At 44.5% G+C, this 20,071-nt stretch overlaps 1 protein-coding gene across 1 annotated transcript in view; it reads left to right on the forward strand.

The window, feature by feature from the left end:
- The first annotated feature begins 3,902 nt into the window (after nt 1-3,902).
- Nucleotides 3,903-20,071, forward strand: part of LOC131263697 (homeobox protein orthopedia) — a 28,786-nt gene continuing 12,617 nt past the window's right edge. Inside the window, exons 1-3 of the mRNA XM_058265943.1 lie at nt 3,903-3,936; nt 11,014-11,270; nt 11,401-11,562. Coding sequence (XP_058121926.1) covers nt 3,903-3,936; nt 11,014-11,270; nt 11,401-11,562 — 453 coding nt within the window. The remainder of the gene's footprint in view (nt 3,937-11,013; nt 11,271-11,400; nt 11,563-20,071) is intronic.

Consider the following 20,071-nt stretch of genomic DNA (forward strand, 5'->3'; position numbering starts at 1 on the left):
GAAGGCCATCTAAAGGGGCGAGCATATTCCTTGGAAATTATTTTGTACTTATGTAAAATGCAATTCAGTCGAACGACTGTTGGGCTGATTTATAGCCTGAATGCATTTGTATTTGGCTGCAGCTGAATGTTCGATGGGTGAAATGAGGAAAGCATATTTTCTAATGCTCTATTTTACCATTCAAATATTACTGTAAGCGTATATACAATTGAATTACATGACAAACTCCAAAACACCTGAAATGAAGCTACAACACGCCTGAAAATGAGTTCAACTAAACTAAACAAGAACTTTTCATGAAAGAGTTTCAAGCTCAAATGGATAATTCAAACAGTAAACTGATTGCATATGTGATATATTGTTTCTTATGCAAGTTTCAAGGATGTTTATTAAAAAAGGAAATAAAATTGAAAGATAATATTCCTTAAACTTGTAAGTGTCGAAAACCATAATACAAAAATAGTATTATCTAAAGATTGAACAAAATAATCAACACAACATGCTGAAAAGATATTAAATATATCCAATTTATCCGGAAATCAGTAGATCAAACGATTGAGTCGTAAAAGTGCATCAGGAAATATGTAGTTCAAAAATCATCTAACACATCGGAAATTAGTTATAAAAGAACGACTTACGAACGTGCGCTTCCCGCTTGCAACAAATACCCATTTTGATGAACAGTTCAACATGTTTCAAAAATATTTTGGAGCAATAATCCTCCCCCAGGGAGGGGTTCAAAGCGTATCATCTTCTAATAGTTTCACTAACTAATCCCTGCTAGGCTCATCGCCGGCCATGGGGCTGGACATTGAAATCGAACATAAAACTATTTGACGAAACGATAGTCGTCACGGTCGTCGGCCGTGCGACATTAAAATTGCAACGGAGAGAGCTCCCGAAACTGTTACTGATGCTTTTTCGGGACCATGGTACACACGGGGAACCCCATTCCCTTTTTCCCAGCGGTGAGAAAATCTGGTGGGTAGGAGACGACGGCCTCTCAAGCTGCGCCTGAAATCCTGTTGATCCTGTTTTTTGCTGCTGATTCATTCACCCTGAAGGTATATGAGAAAATATCGTTCGCCTCTGGCCCGGAGCCTGGGGGCACATTCACCCTCTCCCTCTTACTTTCCCCAACCTTTCCTGTCTTTATCTCCCTCTCTCTCTCTCCCTCCCATTAGTGGTGGTGCAGTGAAGTCTGCTGAAAAATGACCCCGAAAGTGGAAAATGCCGGCTGGCCAGCGGCTGGCGACTGACATGAAAAACGGCTCCACCGACAGCACGGCCCGGGAAAGATATTTGCATCATCACTCACGTCAAACCCTTCGCTGACCACCCTCCCCAGCGCGGAGAAATCTCCGGCCGGAGGTGTTTGGGTGTCCCAAAACGCAGAATCCCTGCGCTGTCCATGTTCGTTTTGCTTTTTTCCCGCTTTTGGTTCAAGCTGCCTCAAATCCGAAACATAGCACAGCGCTAGGATGATGGTCCGGCGGAGCGTTGGCATATGAGTTTTACCAGCATTTTATCCTGTTTCACGCCGTCCCTGCGCCGGAATGCACGACGCTGCGAAAAATGAAATCCACCCGGGAACCAGCGGACGGGAGGTAAAAGAGAAGTCCCATTTTCCATGCTAGATCCCTTTTGTCCGTACGTCTGGATGTGCGTTGGAACACAAAAAGCACAAAAAAACCCTTCCCAAACAACTTGCGATGCAATAAAACACAACCGATACATGCACACAAAAGTAAAATCCTTTCGCTCAACAGGACCGGACAGCGATGGATGGAGTCGAAGTACACAACAAGAAGAAAATAGAAGAAATAAAACACAAGGAAAAACCATCGGTCAGGGGGAAAAGAAAACGGACCTGACCCCGCCGAGATGGTGCAACGCTGCGAATGCAGCAGAAACGGGGCAGCAGCGGGCGAAACAAAACAAAACGGCAGAATCGCTTCCGAAGGAAACAAAGCTGTTCCGAATGGGATGAAAACGAACGCAAAAAAGGAAACATTTCACGTTACGATGAGCTCATTTTTCTGCGTTTGCTGATGGTGAAAAATAAAATCACAACGCCACGTTGCAGCAGCAGGTTCGCTCACGTCCTGTGTACCTCGTGATGGAACCGGAGGAAGTGAGCCGGAAACCGGAGAAGACAGCGGAAGCGACCGAATGCACTTCCGAGCCGCAAACACCCGAATACTGTTTTGCGCAATCGCCTTGGAAACCGTGTGCGAGTTGAACGGCTAGCTGAGAGCAGTCGCTTCCTTCCTTTTCCCGCACCCTTAGGTGGGTGTGGCTTAGCACGCAAACTGTCATGGCTGCTCGGGGTGCCCAGCAGGCACGCGTTTTCGAATCCACCGTCTCTTCCGCAGGCTCTAATGGGGATGCTTGGAAAAACACGCCCTTATTCGACAACGCAACCATTTCGGGCTTCGTCCTGTCGTCCTTGTCGTGCCTTGGTGTCTCCCTTTTGCAGCGGGATGCTGAGATGGGAAAAGAATCTCGCCGATCCACGGAACGCGATTCATTCGTTTGTTGACAACCTCCGTGCACGCATACAGCCCCGGTGTTCGCTGCTTGGAGCTGGGAACGCTTTCTTCGAGCTTTTCATGGCTCGCGCGTTTGACAACAGATGAAGGCAAACTCGGTGCCTCGCGTAGTGTAAACGTCCCGATCCCGTACCATCCCTTCTGCAGCCGCGCGAGTTCGAGAAGACAAACAAACGGAAAACAACCCCAAACCGTAACATCAACAGCTATCTCGTTCCCCCCTGCAGCCTCCCCGGGGGTTAAAAAAGGGGGTTTGGCCGCGCAAGTATCGAGCCCAGCCAAACAAAACCAAAGAAAACGGTCCCACGGTGAAGGAAGCGCTCGGTGCGCACATTCTTAGGGCGCAACCCGCGGACACACGTTCTCGTTCTTCGTGGACGGGCTGTTCAGCGTCACCGTTCAGAGCGTTCGACGCCATCGTTGGGGCCGCTCGTTTCGTTCGTCCGTTGGAGGAGCTGTCGGTGTCGGTGGCACACAAAAACCCCCTCCGGAAAAATAAGCAAACCGAGGCCGGAGGCGCCCGGGAGAGTTTTGATAAATAATTTGCTCCTCCAGCCAGCGTCGTAATGAATTTAATTTGTTACTTACTTATTTAATTAATAAAACCTAATTAATAAGCGTGAGAAGTGTGCTGGCCTCTGGCGCGACTTCCCAGCAGTGCCAAGGAGTGTTGCCGCCGCCGCCGCGAGCCGACAAACCGGAAGAGAAGCGGACGAGTGTCACTTATCGGGTCCGTGCTGTTCCAGTGCATCGAAAGTGTGCCCTTTCTGTGTATGTGTGTGAGTGTAGTGTTTTCGTGTTTTCCGCATTGTTATTACGATTTTCTTTTCCGTTACCTTTCACAACTCAATTAGTTCGGTTTGTGTTTTGATCGGGATTTTGGTTTTTCTCGTGTCAAACGTGCCAAGTGACGAACGTTTTTCGTGATAACCGTTCCTTCTTGATGCTGATAGCGACTAACAACTTTTTCGCCATTGCCCAATAGGATGCGTGCTATTTTCTCCCGCAAAGTGATACCATCTTTTCATCCTCTTCCGACGAATAGCGCATGATACAACACATCGTGCCGGAACTGTGGAAACCCCGGCGTCGGAAAATCGCGAGCTTACTGTGACACCAAGTGTGACCCCGATCGTCAGAAGCAGTTCACTCTAAATAAAAGGACGAGAGTGTAATACCTTTGTTTACGCGGAATAAGGCGCTGGTTTTGGGTTTCAAATCGTGTACATTCCCACTTCAACCATGTGTAGCTTACGGCGGTCCTAGTTCTGTCCGTCTGTATCCTTATTCACACCTGGAGCGCAAAGGGTCAAACTGTCGGCATTATCGATACGCAACTTCTCAGCAAATATGCTGAACAATCTCAACGCAGCTGGATTGGGTGGTAAGTATCTACAATAGATTTCATTTGGATATTACTCTAAACGTAGTTTCTCCTACAGCCATTATTTAGAATCGTAGAGTATGTAAGAATGCTTTACTGGTTGGTAATGGATGTGATGAAATAACAACTGTTGTTGAATTTATATTTTCTATTGCTGTTATTGCATGTGAACAGCTTCAATATCTTCATTTAATGTCGGTTATCTCAAATACTTACGGTGAGCTAGACTTTCCTTACACGTTGTTGACGGACTAGTTTTCTCTGAAACTTTCTCCTTCCTTTTATTATTTACGATTATTATTCTAAATAAAACAAAACACTTTATTATTATGGATTGTCTGTAGTTGATCAAATTAGTTTAGTGACCACGTAATATTGATTAGAAATAATCGATACCCGTCAAAATAATTAAAAATTTCGAGCAGCCAACATCAAATACGGACACAGGCGCCGAAAATGTTCATCATCTATCACCCAAGAGTTTAATGATATTGACCCTATAAAATTATTTTCACTATAATAATTATTATATATTTGCATTATCGTAAAAAATAAAAATCAATAGATTGTATTATATTATACTTCACGTATAGTTCTAAAAAGCATCATACCAAAGATATTCATTACAACCATTTAACAGTTTTCTTGACGTATTTGGTTTAATTTATATTAGTATTGTGTAAATTTAATTTTATTATTTGATAGACATATTAGATGTTTCAATAATGTTCAAAGATACACAATCGAATCGATTCTGTTTACGAATTAAAAGTATAAATAATTGCAACCAATTCTTCTTTTTGGTATTTCTAGTTCATAAATTCTAAGCATTCGAATGTATGATGTAACGAAAACATAATCTAGCAAAAGACGGATTGAAAACGTAACATTTTTGAACTTTGTGTACTTTCTGATCTGAACTTTGTGTGTATCCATTCATTTCGCTCCTGAATCAAACCCTTACAAAACGCAAATTTTTTTCAAGGACAGGAATTTTTTATCATCATTAAGTTATTCTGGCTTAGCTTTCGTTGTTTATATTCATTACACAAGCATCGGAACTAAACAAAAACAAGTCGGAGTAAACACAAAAATCAGATCACATATTACAAATCGTATCGACAATTTATCAAATTTTACAATCGTATCGACAATTCATTCAAATGATTAAAATGAAATGGAAGTAGAATGGGTAACGATGATAGAAACGATTGTCTCTATTGGTTCCATGATTTCTATTCGACTAATAGGAAACCGTTTCTATTTTATCGAAACTATCAGCGTCCGTTTGTGGTTCGCGGAGTAAATTACGATCCCACTCCATAGAGTTCGCAATGATTCTCGTACACATCCATGCATGCGAAATGAACTGCAATCCGCGCGATGCTATCGCATTTTACCTTCACCTGAGCGAATTGTCCCTACCATGCATATGCGGGATCGTACTATTTTATCCGCTAACATAAAGCGCAGTAGCATAATTTACTGCATATTAGCAGACATTCATTATGCACATGTGCGCGCGGAAAAGTGCCGCATAAAAACGATCTACCGCAACAAACTACAAACGTTTCCACGGGGCAATGAAAATAGTTTCGTTTGGTAGAACGTAACGGAGAGAGGGAGAGGGTGTGTGTTAATGAAGATCATTAGGTCCTCTCGGTTGGTCAATCCGACCTCAATGTAACACGACAAACAGTGCAAACTTAAGTAAAAAAGCACATACTATCGTTTATGATCCCGCTACACTTAAGCGCACCCATATGGGAGCGTGTAAATTTGCGTCCATAAAATGATAATTAATGGTCTCATAATTAAACGGTAAACAATTGAAATTATGATCGTTTAATTGAAACGTCGTAATTGAATATGACACCGCGTCGATAGGATTTAAAAATCAACGCTCTGAGACAGAGTTACATCGCAAAAAAAAATGTTCACACTAAATTATAAACGGTCGTGAAAACAAATAACAAATTGTGTCTCTGAGGTTTAAGAAGACTTTCGAAAATAATTCATTTAAATTCTAAAGGTACTTTTTTAAATGGCGAAACTAAGCTATATAACTGGAACGTGGTAACGATCTTTAACAAATTACAAACTAACATAGAAGTAAATTGTAGATCTCGCAAGTCAAATCTTATAAACATATATATATGTTCAAACAAATTTATTAAACTCCTTCTAGGTATTTGTTATCGATCTGGACATTTCTCAGGCTTGTTTCGCATACGTTCTTATCAAACTATTGAAGCAAGCAATCCGTATCTATTTCATACGTATTGTGTTCATAAACATTACATTTTTACACCCGAACCTCTAAAAATCTCCTACTGATGGTTCTTCGAAACCAAGAAAATCATTTTGAAAAGCTCATGGAAAACGTTTCAAAAACTACCATTCACAATGAATGCAACGGCGAAAGGACACTTACAGCGACGTGGCCATAGTCGCACACATAAACCTAAGCCCCACAGTTTCCATCGGTATGTCCCCGGCAGACATCTCCATTTCCTTTATTGTATTTCAAATCTGAACCGAGCGAAACGTTCGCTAGAGCACTTTGAAACCGGGCTATATTTTATGGCCCAGCTCGTGCACTTTTTCCTCAACGGATTTCCTCTGCCACCTCGTTCGAAAAGGGGCCGTCCGGCAACGAGCGGCCCGAATGAAATGGTGATAATGTTTAATTTAATTTTATTAAAACCTATTTTCCTGGGAAAACTACGAGGGCAGCGACGGGACCTGCGGGAGGGCTTAAGAGGGACACATTTTACGGAGACCGGTTACGTTTTCAGTCCCCAAAAGCCCCCCATCTCCGGGACATTGTGCTCGTTTCGCCGCTGTCGCGAGAGTGTGTCCTCCCGTTCTCCCATTGTGCATCGCTCGAAACGAAACCGGGGGATTGGGAAGCTGTTCTATCCCCACCCGAAAGTGGCGTTTCCCTCGAGCCGAACAGAGATCGAGAGAACGCACCGAAACGATTTCGAAGGGATTCGGAAAATGGAACTTCCCCAAACGGTGCCGTCGACTGGAGTCGGAAAATTCGATCGTTACAGCAAGCGGCAGCATGAAACGTACTAGCCTCGACGTGAAAAAAAAACCAGACCATTTTGTCGCATTTTGCTAGCCTCCTCTAACGATTTCCCCCTCGTCTTTCGAAAAGCGAATGTGAATGGCATCCATTCCACGGACGAGTTTCAAATCGATTTTCCGATGAAATGTGGCAAATTGCACTTTATCGTAAAGCGTGTACGTGCCGACTGGTCAAAGGCAAGCGATGGACGGTTCGCTGGGGGGGGGGAAGAAAAGAACAAACACACAACGAGGAATAGTAAAGCAATGGAGCGGCGAAGAATGGCCGCGAGATACAACTCGAGCTCGGAAAATCAGTAAAATGCATTAGAAAGCATGTAAAAATCTGAAAGCTTACACTCATTACTGTCACTTGTCCAATTCATTAGTATCCGGGTATGCACTTTACTTAAAGCTGGCGTAAAATATTGACTAAAAAATGGTATCTGTTCACTTTATCGAAAATTTACTTCATTTAAGGAAGAAGTTGTTAAGAAATTTCAGTTTTTCGCCTTACATTTACAATGGCAAGTAGCAAAAAGCAAAAAAACCATCCATCCCAGATGACTTCCTTAAATATTTATTACTGACGCGTGTTTAAAATACAATGAAGCGGAAAAGAAAACAAACAACCCCTCCGCGAAACAAAGACCAGCGAAGCGGGGGATTCCTTTTCTGACGCGGAGGGCATTTATATTATTTTTTAATATTCATCATATCGATCCCATGCCGGCCACCCGGCAGTCCGGAAGGTGATGACGATGTTTAAAGCTCAGCTCGTGACGGTTTTTCGGCCGAAGGACAAACCACAGCGAGGGGGTCCGTCTACCGGCGAGGGGATGGAAAGGACGACGAATGGTTTTCCATGCCCCCATCCCACATTATCACATTAAATCATGAACCGTACGCGACGGCGACGGCGATGACGATCAGGCTGATGCCGGTAATATGGGGTGGTGCTGAGTCCACGTCAACCTTGAACATAGGCGTAAGGCTGTGTGGCGTTCCTGGCATGTCCTCCGACACATGCTGGTAGCGGCCGAGATTCGCCACCCAAAACCGGCGCCGTCTCAGCGTAACGCAGCGTTGGAAGGTTTTTCATAATTCACAATGAAATGGACCCTCGGGAGTCGTCCACTTGCCGGTTCGGTGCTTGATGGCGGTTATGATGGTCAGTTTTTGAGGTCGTGCCAGTGTGGAACCGGTTTGGGCTGGTTGTCCACCAAATTCATAGGCGGTAGAAGTTTTTGAAGCAGAAAAGAGGGTTTTAAAGAGTTGGAGCACATTCGAGGGTATGCAAATAGACAGAAACCTTCAAACACTTTGAAAAATAATGATTTTTTAAACATATTTAAACATCTCCCAGGTCAGTTGATTAAACATTTTTTTGAAAAGCATAATTTACTTCAATCTCTAAAAATATGAAATGATGTCTAATAATTTTAAGAATAACTAGTTAACTGAAGATGATGAAGTTATACCAAAGAGCAGGGACTCTTTGAATCTTTGTTATAATAATTGTAAAATTTTGAAGCCATACATTGAAGTTGTTTCTTGAACTACAAGCAATATTTTTATTGAAAAAACTTACTTCACATTAAATGTACATCAATCTTTTTTTTTCCAAAAAAATGAGAAATAGATTATTTCCCACAGAAAAGTTAATAAATACTTCATCTCACGAGTTAAATCCCACAAATGCAACACAGCATCATTTTGTGATCATAATTAAACGACCAATAAATGGATTCGCCTCGAATTCATCTCGCCGTAAAGTTAATGCTCTCGCTCCCAACAACAGAAGAACACACAGATTTCAACACCTTCATTATATTACATCAATCAAAAACTAATCCATCAGACAGCTCAAACTCCGGGATATCTTATTCTCTGGCTCTGCGTGTGGCTCGTATGCATCAATGAACATTCTTCTCCCCAATACCGGTTTCCAAAACCCTCTCCTACGCCCGTACGTCTGGCTTGGAGCGATTGAATCTTTCTTAACGAAAAACAAATACGCGAAGGAAAATGTAACAGCTTCTGGTTGACCGTGGAGGCTGTAAAAACAACAACCGAAGCGACAACAACACAAACGCGAAGGTACCGTGGAAGGCACCCGAGATGATCTCCCCGTGCGAGGGTCTGCTGGTTAAACTCGACTCCCCGTCCGGTCGAAGACAAGTCGAAGGAACCCGTACCTGACAGCTTCGATCGAAAGGAATGCTTCCCTCTCCCCGCGTGCCGGAGTGGAACCAGCATCTGCACCCCAAACCTGGGCTACTGTTGGGCGCAGGGTCCCCAACAGCGGAACGCCATCGATTTAGGGAATTCGGAGGGTGGTGGCGCACACGAAGGTGCCACTTTAGCTACCTGTGTATTTATTTCTCATGCTGTGCATGGTGGTGTGCACCGTGGCTTAACTTCGGCCCTGCGGTCCTGTTTCGATGCCTTTTTTTCTGAGCATTTTTTCTTTCAAGTTCCTTTCCTAGTGCTAACATTACACCCCAACGTTTGGACGTCAAACATCTCGGTTGGGGCATAGCGTGACCAGTGGCCGACCATTAGAAATTCGTCTGCATGCAAAGGGGAGAAAAGCCTGTAGGGGGGCGACCGATGACGAGGGGGGCGCTCGCAAAGCTGACAAACTGCACCACAAAACGGTAGCCAAAATCGTATGGATGTGTTAAAATTAACACCTGCATATGAAGAGTAGCATAAAAGTGTTTCTGATCCGTGTGTCGCAGCTCCGTGGACCTGAACTCTGCCTTTCCCCTCGAAATTGTCTTCCTCCGAGATGAAAAAAGAAATACACCGGTTGGTGGTGGTGGAAGAAGTAAGAACGAACTCCAAAAAGGTACAAAGCAAAGTGCTACTCTCGAGTGATCAGGAAAAAATATCACATCGTCAAGCGGGTCTCCGAACAGCAGGGCTACATTTTTCTTCGCTGAACCAACCCATCGACTCACGGTGTTATCGAATGTGACAAGAGTTTGATGGGGTGCAGAAGACTCCCGCAGTGGTCCCGGCCGTTGAGACGTCAATCGATGATATGAAAATACTGCTAAGGGGCTCTTTCTCATCTCATCAGGAACATCGTTTACTTCGTCCTTGTGAACAGAAGAGATCGAATCTTGGTTCTTGACTTTTAGTTCCTTTGAGTCACTGTGTTGAGTTGCAACAAACCATTGAGATGCATATCCGTCCTTAAAAAAACGCATTCCAAGCACTATGCAATACGGGGATTACTTACTTTTTGCCGGAATTCATTGACTGAATTGATTCAATTGACTGAAGAATGTTTTGTTACCTTATTAAGAAATAAAAATTTAAGGTTCAAACCAAAAAATCAAAAAGTTATTGAATCTACTTTTACTATTCTATTGTGACAATCTTTACTCTTACTGTCCTTCCTTCCTTAATTGATGCTACATCTACTGAGCGAACTTGGCCTGATGGCCTTACCTCTATTGTACTGTAGAAAATATTTATAAGATCGAATCAAATGTTGACAATGAGATCGAATCAAATGTTGAAAATACTGATATGACATTCTATTGATTTTCTTTTTTTTTTTTAAAGATATTAATGAACTATGACAAAGGCATTCTTGAAATTCCTTAGATTCAAACATTGGTATGCAATACAAGACGCGAGACAATTGCTTAGGAATATGTTTACTTACAGATTTTCCGGATAATTTCCCCGCATATGGGCGGAAATGCCACAATCTTCTAAGTATATTAATTGTGTACAATGCTCACCGAAAATTCCTGCCATTTATTGGTAAAACAATCCGTAGTTATGCGTATTTAGTTACTACAACAACCGGTTCCCTTCCTTAGTGTATCAATCAATGCCCTCTTCCTGTTGAAATGCATGTGTTTTGCTGAACATTTGTTGGTGTTTTCTTATGTATAACTGCGAGAACTATTATTGACAATATCCAGCACTGAAAAGAAAAGAAGAAACAACTAATTAATCCAATCATGTAATGGTTAACAGTTTACCATTTCTACCCGCCCGCAGGACCAAAGGATTGCGAGCTGCCAAAGTCGGGCCTGACGTCGCTGCACGGCGCGTCCGGGTTCGGCCAGGTGCCAAACTCCGCCACCTCCGACAGCAATGGCAACCGGTTGCACGTGAACAGCGGCAGCGGGACCGGTGGCGGCGGCTCGACGGTGGGCTCCGGAGGCGGCGGCGCGGGCAGCGGCGGGGGAGCGGGATCCCTGTGCGAGCCACACAACATCCACCAGGATCAGGTAAATGTAGCTATACGGGGGGGCGACTCCAGTAGACGCGCGCCTGCACCCGGTTGGGCTGCCCCTCGGTTGGGCTGCCCCGCTGCCACTGCCCCTAAAGGTGAACATAGTTTTCTTACTCTCCACCTAGAACGCTGACAAACATGGGACCAAACAGAAACGACACCGAACACGCTTCACGCCGGCGCAGCTGAACGAGCTCGAGCGGTGCTTCTCGAAGACGCACTACCCGGACATCTTCATGCGTGAGGAGATCGCCATGCGGATCGGCCTCACCGAGTCACGTGTGCAGGTAGGTGGACGGACGCGAGCGAGGGGCTAATGGAGTGTGATGATGATATTCCAAAAGCTCCTCCAGCGCGAAAAACACCAAAGTTCGGAGAAAAACTTCCACCGTCATGCCACGGGAATGTACGCCCTTCCTTTGTTTACCTTCCGCTTGTGGGAAGGGTGAGGTTCTAGCGTGCCCCTAGACAGCGTGGTGGACATAAATCACTTTTCCCACCCAGCAAGGACCACGGGTGCACATCGCCGGTCGCTCCTGCTGATGGTGTAAAATTAAAGCAACCCTCGCGCCGAGACGCTAGCCTACTTTTCGACCGGAGTTCTTTTTGGGCAACCCTTGTTCGATTTGCCTTTTGTTTACAGATGGTGTGTCTAATCTCAGAAGGCCATAATAATGTGTCTGTTAATGCACGGGATGTGGCACAGTTCCTTCCGAAGGGTGTGTGGGTAACTTTTGCTAGGGATCACGCTATCCTCCGACGAACTCACACGCGTTTTAAAGGACATACGAAGGGGTCGAAATACATTCTACCACATGGTGTGCCTTGTCTTCCCGGTCTTCTGCGAAATTGCACAACACTGCTGCGCGCTAATCCCGGATGCGATAAATTTTCCCTGCGGCATAACATCCCGAGATTCCGTTGAAATTCACCGGACGCGGAAGGGACAGGCGGTGGTTTACATGTGTAAATGTAAAATCCCGCTCCGTGCAGGCATCTTCGGGACTGCGGGAATGTGACCTCAAGCTCACTAATTAACAATTAAATCGACCAAATGAATCACTTAGCTAATCCGTAACGTCCAGTCGTGTTCCTCCGCCGTCGGTTGTTGATTTGTGATGCTGCTGTAATGCAACACACCTTTCGGGTCCACATTTCAACACAGGTGGAATGGTGATGTCAGGATTGTAAAGGAATCAGGGGATAATTATTTAGCCCCAGTTTCCATTTACATAACCGTGTCTGTCCTGGACGAAGGACACATTCCCCTGCACCCGGTACCCCTTTCCATACCCGTGATCGATTAAGTTCGTCAACATCCTGCATAATGATTGCCGGAAGAGGAAACCCAGATGTCTTCATCATCATCAGACAGACGAAACCGCATTGGCGTGCGGGTTCATGTGATTTCGAATGACATAAACCCCGATCCATGACACATGTTAACTCACATGTTCGACATCATTCCAAACGATCCCCCGGAAAGCTTACCGTTCCGGCACCGGTCAGCAATGGCCTGGCAAGTAAATTGGTCTGTTTCCGTTCCGTTTAAGAGACGGCCACAAAAAGAAGCCTTTCCTAGGGGGGTTTTAGCCGGACTCGAAATGTCTTGGAAGACAAGAAAGCTACACTGGTTCTGCACGATAGACATCCGGTATCGTTCTTGGTTCTCTTGGGTATCGATGGACGATGGAAAACAGTGCCTGTGGAAAGAACACACAATTTGGCCCGTGACAGTTTGGCATGTGATAAGAAAAGGCAACATGAATGTTGTCTTTATGGTGCCGTATAGATTTAAATTGTCAAGATGGTCAATACGATGCTAGGAAGCAATTTGGTTCGAGTTCAAATATTAGTGAGAAGGAGGAGAATATTCCCTAACCCTTTGATGGTTTAACTTACATTCTGCAATTTTGTAGTAGTTCCATAGGTCGTGTGATTTATTCTCAGGATAAAAAACAAGATGCCATAGTTTGGAATGAACTTTGCTCAACATTTCGACTAAAGAAATTGGTTGCCACATGACGGTTTTGTATCTCCTGATAAAACTGATACATCATGTGCTGAAACATTTCTATTACTTGAATTTCGAATGATGATTAGGGATATGACGAAGCGACAGCTGAGCAAATAAACTGACCATGCGACTTTTGCATTTAGTAGCAATGGTAGTAGCCTAAATTTCCTGATAAAGGATTTTAAATTATACATTTTGAAAAATACTTTAGATAAAGGGCAACTTCATTCAAAATCAAACATAATTGCGTATTATTACCAACTTATTAGGGATCTGCTTGTAAAATTGGATATCACTAGAAGCTGGAATTTGATTCGTTTAGCCCCTCTCCTTCACCATTGCCTGGATAAACCATAAGATAAACCTGCTTAGTTTTATCATTCATGTCATAAATCAATCAATAAGGATCAACTCTTCGCCTAACTTCCAACAAGCCAGGCACGTCCTTTGCTCGCACTGAACAAGTTCCACCCAAAACTTCTTGATCCTCTCTTTAGCGGGAAAAATCCACTGGAAAAAAGTCTACTCACGTCTTCCGGATCCCACATCCCGAACTGAACAGCGTTAAAGTGTTTTCAAGGTTATTGCTGCAGCTTAGGCTGGGATCAGATGCAGATTCCTGCTTCAAGAGTAACTCTGGGTGGCTCGCTGGAGCGTTGTTTGGCGCTGGAATTTCCCCTCGCATTTCGGGGTGTGAATCGTCACACACATGGCTCTGCACAAATGGCGGCCATAAAAGGAAGATTTTATATTCACTTCACCCGCACTCAAACTGAACCGATAGCGAGTTTGATTGGCCTCATACGGCATGAGAACTTGCGCAACAAAACCACACCTTGCCTCGGAAAAGGGTGACGGATGATGTTTTTTCTTTGCTAATCACACTAATAATGAAGTATCAAGTCCGACCAGGGAGCATCCCGGCCGAGAGTATTCTTGACAGGATGCGCAGGACGGGAAACCAAGGAACCGCATGAACCGCATGAACATAAATTCCACAACTTTACGCTACCCTAGCTAATGGACCGATCTAAGGGTGTATTTGTGTAGCCAATGTTTCAGGGAACACAGAGTACTCTCGTCTCAGCAAGGGCACAACAACTAGAGAAGCATTGTTTTTCCATTAAAATACACACTCTTCCCTTTCTGTGGGTATCCGGGGTGGCCCTGGAAGGGGTTGGTGTCCTGCCACCGTTCTGGTCCCTTTTATGACCAAAGTTCAACCTCTCCTCGGGGGTAAAACCGAAAAGACGTAGTTCGGTTTGCTCAGCGGGGGGAGGTTTGATTCGTTTTAACTAACCAACAAAACCACCTGGCAAGAAGGAGTCATCCTTCTCCTTATCACCATGCCTACGGTTTTCTCGGGGTAGAAGGTTTTCCGGACTCGTGTCTGTGGGCTCACTGTGCCACTGGATAGGAGGAAAAAGACACAGTGTGCCTTGCTTGCTCGGAAAGCGTAGTGCTTCGATGGTTTTCCTAATGGAACATTTCCCAGCTGCTAAAGTAGTCCCCACAGGCCACATCAAGGAAAGCAGAGCACTACGGAAGGAAAAAATCGACATGTCACTATCATTTCCTCGCCAGTGTATACCAACCCTCGTTCGGATAGTTTGGCCAACTCCGACCCTCGGAACACCCACCGAATGGGTGGGGGGAGAGATTTTTTTATTCGATTTTTATGATGTCATTATGAGTTTATAGGTTCACTTTTATGGCACCTCACAAGACGCTGGAGTCGACGATTGCCCCGCCAGCCTTGCACGTTGGAATGCACGGCGGAAGTCACACATTTCTTTTCTTGGCGTTTGGGGATTGGCAGACGTTTTGTTTTATGTTTTGATTGTGCCAAACCAATGCTTCTGACTTCCGATCGATGGTAGGAACAAATGTTGCGTGAATGACGTGCATGGATTACATTAAACGGAGGAGGGGGGGTGGCAATAGGAAATCCACACCGTGCTAGGGAACGAATTAATTCCAGCCAATGCTTCTTCCTCCCCGCCAGCCACCTCGATTCTGGTTCGATCGCCGAAGCGACGGACAACACGGCGCGAACGTTAACGTTGGGATTACTTTCGCATTTTTCAATTGTGCTCAAACCAATTAGAGGATTTGCGTTCCCAAACGCAATGGTGTGCCTGGGAGCTATGCGATCAGCAATTCTTTCCTCCCGCTCCCATTACATTCTAGTGTTATTGAGTGCGATAAAATTGAGTGGTAATGGTCAATAAACTCGGTCTCGTATATGGTGCCATAGTTTCAAGCTGATAGTTGAGGAGCAAATACAAGGATTACGGAGCAAAAATGGTACAATCTGTATAAATACAACCACTTGCACTAGTACGAGTTTGAAGTATTTGCTAAGTGTAACTTATTTCAAATGCGTTGAGTAAGTTTAGAAAAAAATTGTAACAATTTAGAAAGCACTTTCAAATTGACTCCTTACCGACCATTATTTTTCCTACCTTCTCTATCATATTTGCTTGCCTACCTTCGCCTGCCATATTTAAACTTCAGAAGCAATTTTTATAGGCATTGTAACTACACAAGTTGAACAAAAATTAAACAAAAGTCACTTATAATATATGAGACAAAACGAAGCAAAACACCAAGTAAATGGTATGATTTATATAAAAATAAATAGAAAACCTTTATAAAAACAATCAATCTTGCTCCAAATCAAATAACAAACAAACGAAAAACACTTAATCTGTAACAAGATGCGATTGAATGATAAATAAGCAACTGAAAAAGGACATTCATGTAACTTAGAATAATCAAACCATTAGTTCGTGGGTAGAAAATATACCAAAACATCGGATAGGGTACATTCAGCCTTTCAGAGTTTAAGACCACATGCTCCGATTTACTACACGCTTTCAACATGAATAGGGTTTATGATGGCGGACGAAACTTCAGGTACCGAAAGGATGTTCTTTGATTTTGGAACTCACAAAATCCCTGGCAATGCTCCCTCGGGTCAGTGTGTGTATGTATGTGGTTTGGCCAACACAATCCACAGCCAGATAGAAACAGTATATGCGAATCTGTCGTGGCCATGATCTCCGGGAGCGATTTATGAGACCCGAAAGCCTCCCGGCGCCTTGCCAGCATGCAAATAAAAGAAACCATGTTGATCTCCTTGCCAAATGGGGACAGCCCATGGTGGTGAAAATGGTGAGAAACGATAGTAAACCGTTGTCTTTTTCGTGCTGAAGAGTTTTTGCTTCCCTCTTTGCGTGTGTTTGTGTGTGTTCGTGTTTCTCCAAGGACTATTAGGGTTGGTGGAGCAGCATTGTGGATTGGCTCAATCTTTGCCAGATCCTTCCAGAAGGGGGCCATGTGCCTGCCAAGCCAATCCCGGGCCCTATCATTCACGCTGCGACCACCGTCGAGCTTCGCCCGGTTTTGGCGCTGAGCAATGCGGCAGGCCGATGTGGTCGTGCTGCGGCATTAGTTGTTGTTCTCCCCAAATCCCCGCAAAGTCAATTTATATGCGGAAATAATTCCATGCGCTTAATCCTCGGCGTCGGTGGTGCGGGATGGTGTTCCGGGAAATCCCTGTGCATAAATAAATTCACCAAGAATCAAACCGGTGGACTTTCACACACTAGCGGGAGTGGGGTTGAACGTGGCCTTAAAGGAGCACTATTCACAGGGAAAATAACGCCAATCGGGGTGTCTAAAAAAATCATTTGGGTATAATCTTTTCTGTTGTGTTTATTGAACGCAACTGTAAACTCTGTTCTAGGTCAGAAGAAAGCCCACCATTGACTCATAAGAAATCTTAAATAGAACAACCATTGCTTCAAGGTGAAACATGTGTTCTTTTGTCGCATCGAGGTCAACGAACGACCCGAACCGCTCGAAATCGCTGACCACACCGACTGTCAAGAGTTGACGTTCTACCGGACCGAAATCGAAACGAAAAACAGCAGCCACAAGGATGATAAAAATGACGACGCAAAACTCACCTTTCGTCGGAGCCCACGGGACCAGTCGAGACCGTGGACGGAACTGGTCCAGGGCGGCCACTCCACCTTCTACCAACCGACAGCATTCGAGTAACGAAATAAAACTGGAAACGTCCTCCACGCTGCGGCTGCTGTAATTGGATCGGTCGGCCACCGATTCCGATGCGGTCGATGTGATATTTGATACCTCGCTCCCTTCGGCGGGCTGCGTTGAAGAAGGAAAACAGACAACCTTAACCTCGCCTCGAGGGGGCGCGCAACAAACGGTCCCGCGAACCTGGCGAACCTTTGGGGCTGGATACGGATTTCCAGTTTCCAGCACGCCGACCGGTCTTTACCGCCTGCCAGCTAGTCGGTATACGACAATCAGCTCTGGAAAGGCCGCGTGGTTACGCGATCTGGCCAAAAATCCCTTTGCATTGCGATGTGTGGTCAGCGGGTTTTCTCGCGCGAAAGTGTCGTTACATTCTCGCCCTGCGTGCGGTTGGAAAATGTGTTCACTTGTAGACGTTTCATGCTTCATTTCATCATGAATTATCTCCGTCTGCGTTTTTTTTTTTAAGACGGAACATTGGATGTTTGTAATTTTTTGTTGTTTGTTTGCACAACCATGTAGTAAGAGTAGCATGGTATCTACTTTTACTTTTTTACCAAAGGAATCAAGCGGAAAATAACTTCTCTTTTAACTATTTGGAGCTATGCAGTGACTTCTCTTTCTCAATCATTTATAACCAACCAAGCCCAAGTTCAGATCAGTAAACAGCTTGTCAACATATATTGTTAAATAACAACTATGTTTCACTGCTCTATTTTGTACCAATTTATCGTATTTCTGTAACCTTCTTTTCGTATATGGGATCTTTTCGATTCTTATTACTATGAAACATTTACAATATGACTTTTGACGGTATGAACCAAACTGATTCTGGAGTGGTGTTGTACAATATTGTGTCTACGTTGCCGTTGAAACAGTAGGTTGAATTATCTCAAAACGATGCTCATAGCAAACAAACCTTTTGTTCAGGAAGCATTATTTTCCTACTTGAGAGTTCGGGCCACGCGACTCCCACCTGTACAAGAATTACAGGCTTACAAATTTATTTGTTCTACCTTCTCCAGCATAGTAAGTTGCAAATGAAAATTTTCAAATAATCATTGCAGATACCACGCCACGTGTTTGTTGCGATGCTACTCTCAATTCTGTCTCACCTTTTACGCTCTGTAATTGATGTAACAACTATGCTTTTGATCATCGAAAATTCCTGTTGTTACATTGTAATCCCAATAGAAAAAAAAACACACACACAACTCCTAACTACCCTTTCTTCCACCCACCAAACCCCGATGTGCCTGTTGCACACGCGTCAAAATCTACGACCGGCGAAGGGCGTACACTTTACAGCTGAAATTAGTCTGAACGTGTGCGTGTGCCACGAGAATGCCGCCCAATACCACCTCCGTTAATGCGGGCCACGTGGCGAAATTTAATATAAACAGCAAAAAAACGGAAAATAGATTTGTTTTCCCGGAGGGGTACGCTGCTGTTGACAGGACCTGTCCACCTGTTAGTTTTGGCACGCTGTGCCGTCGGTGGGAAAAAGGGTGTTGTTTTTTCTCCAGCGACGCCCAGGTGAGAAGGGTTACACCGGTGGGCCTTGCTGGGGGTGAATGATTGGTGGGACGTTAAAACTTGAGGCATCAATCGTTTTTTGTTTTCCCGCGAAAAAATCATTCCTTATCATAGGCAACGGAAACAGGAATATTTTTCTCCTACGAAATAAACTCGTACCGTTCACAAAGTTCTGGCAATAATTTAGGATAAATAAAAGAGGACACTTTTCCACCGTTTTCCTCTTGCTGTATTCTGGAAGCATAGTTTCTGCAAACCCAAAACCCCCACTTAACCTTCCCCGCAAAGTGTTATCCTCAAATCAATTCGCTCGGAAAACTCGGTTCCCCGGTATGAACCCCCTCGCACGGAAGCAAATTTAGAAATGGTGTAACGATTTTAATAAATAATAGCTACCCGCACTGGCTGACACCGACTGCGGTACAAGGAAAACAACTCTCGGCCCCCTTGTCCCGGACCCGGTGCCGTTTTCCCCTCGTGCCAATTCAGGGATTCCGGACGAACGGGCGGAAATTAGCCGTGAAACTGACGACGAGCAAACAAGTCACGGGGAGGATGCGAAAAAGGTCGACGGGCCGCGAGAAATCGAATCAAAAAGTCATCCCTATTTACACTTGCTCACTCCGGCACATTCGATCCAGTTTTCTTTACCTCTCGGTCCCTTTCCCTCTCTCGTGTGGCCAAACATCCTCTGGTGATCTTTTGTTTCTTCAGCTCAGCGACAGGGAAAGCCTTTCTTCCCCGCGCTGCAAAACCTTCAGGTCGCCCTCAACTACGCCCAGAACGCGCGCGCGCATTCGTTCGCAAGAGAAGAGCAAGTGGCAAAGATTTTCCCAACATGATAAATAGTGCGGCTAGTAATGTGCTATTAATCCCGAATAGATTTGACGGAGGGAAAAGATTTATTCCTGACCCGGCTCCGACCGGATCGAGCCATATGGGGCTCATTGGGCTAGCGGTGGCTTTCCCGTACGGTTGTCTGTCGCGCGCAAGTCATGGCCCAGCGGGTATTACAACGCCCCGGGTGGACAGTGGGAAACCGTCCGGCCATGTGGTGGTCATTATCAAAGTATTTGCTGAGTAATAACAATTAATTGGCACACAACATTCTACAAAGTCTGCTGTGGGGGTTTGGAAATAAATATGAAACTCTTTATTCAACCACCTAATGATTC

The sequence above is a fragment of the Anopheles coustani genome, chromosome 2 (genome assembly GCF_943734705.1).
Source record: "Anopheles coustani chromosome 2, idAnoCousDA_361_x.2, whole genome shotgun sequence".
Classification (NCBI taxonomy): domain Eukaryota; kingdom Metazoa; phylum Arthropoda; class Insecta; order Diptera; family Culicidae; genus Anopheles; species Anopheles coustani.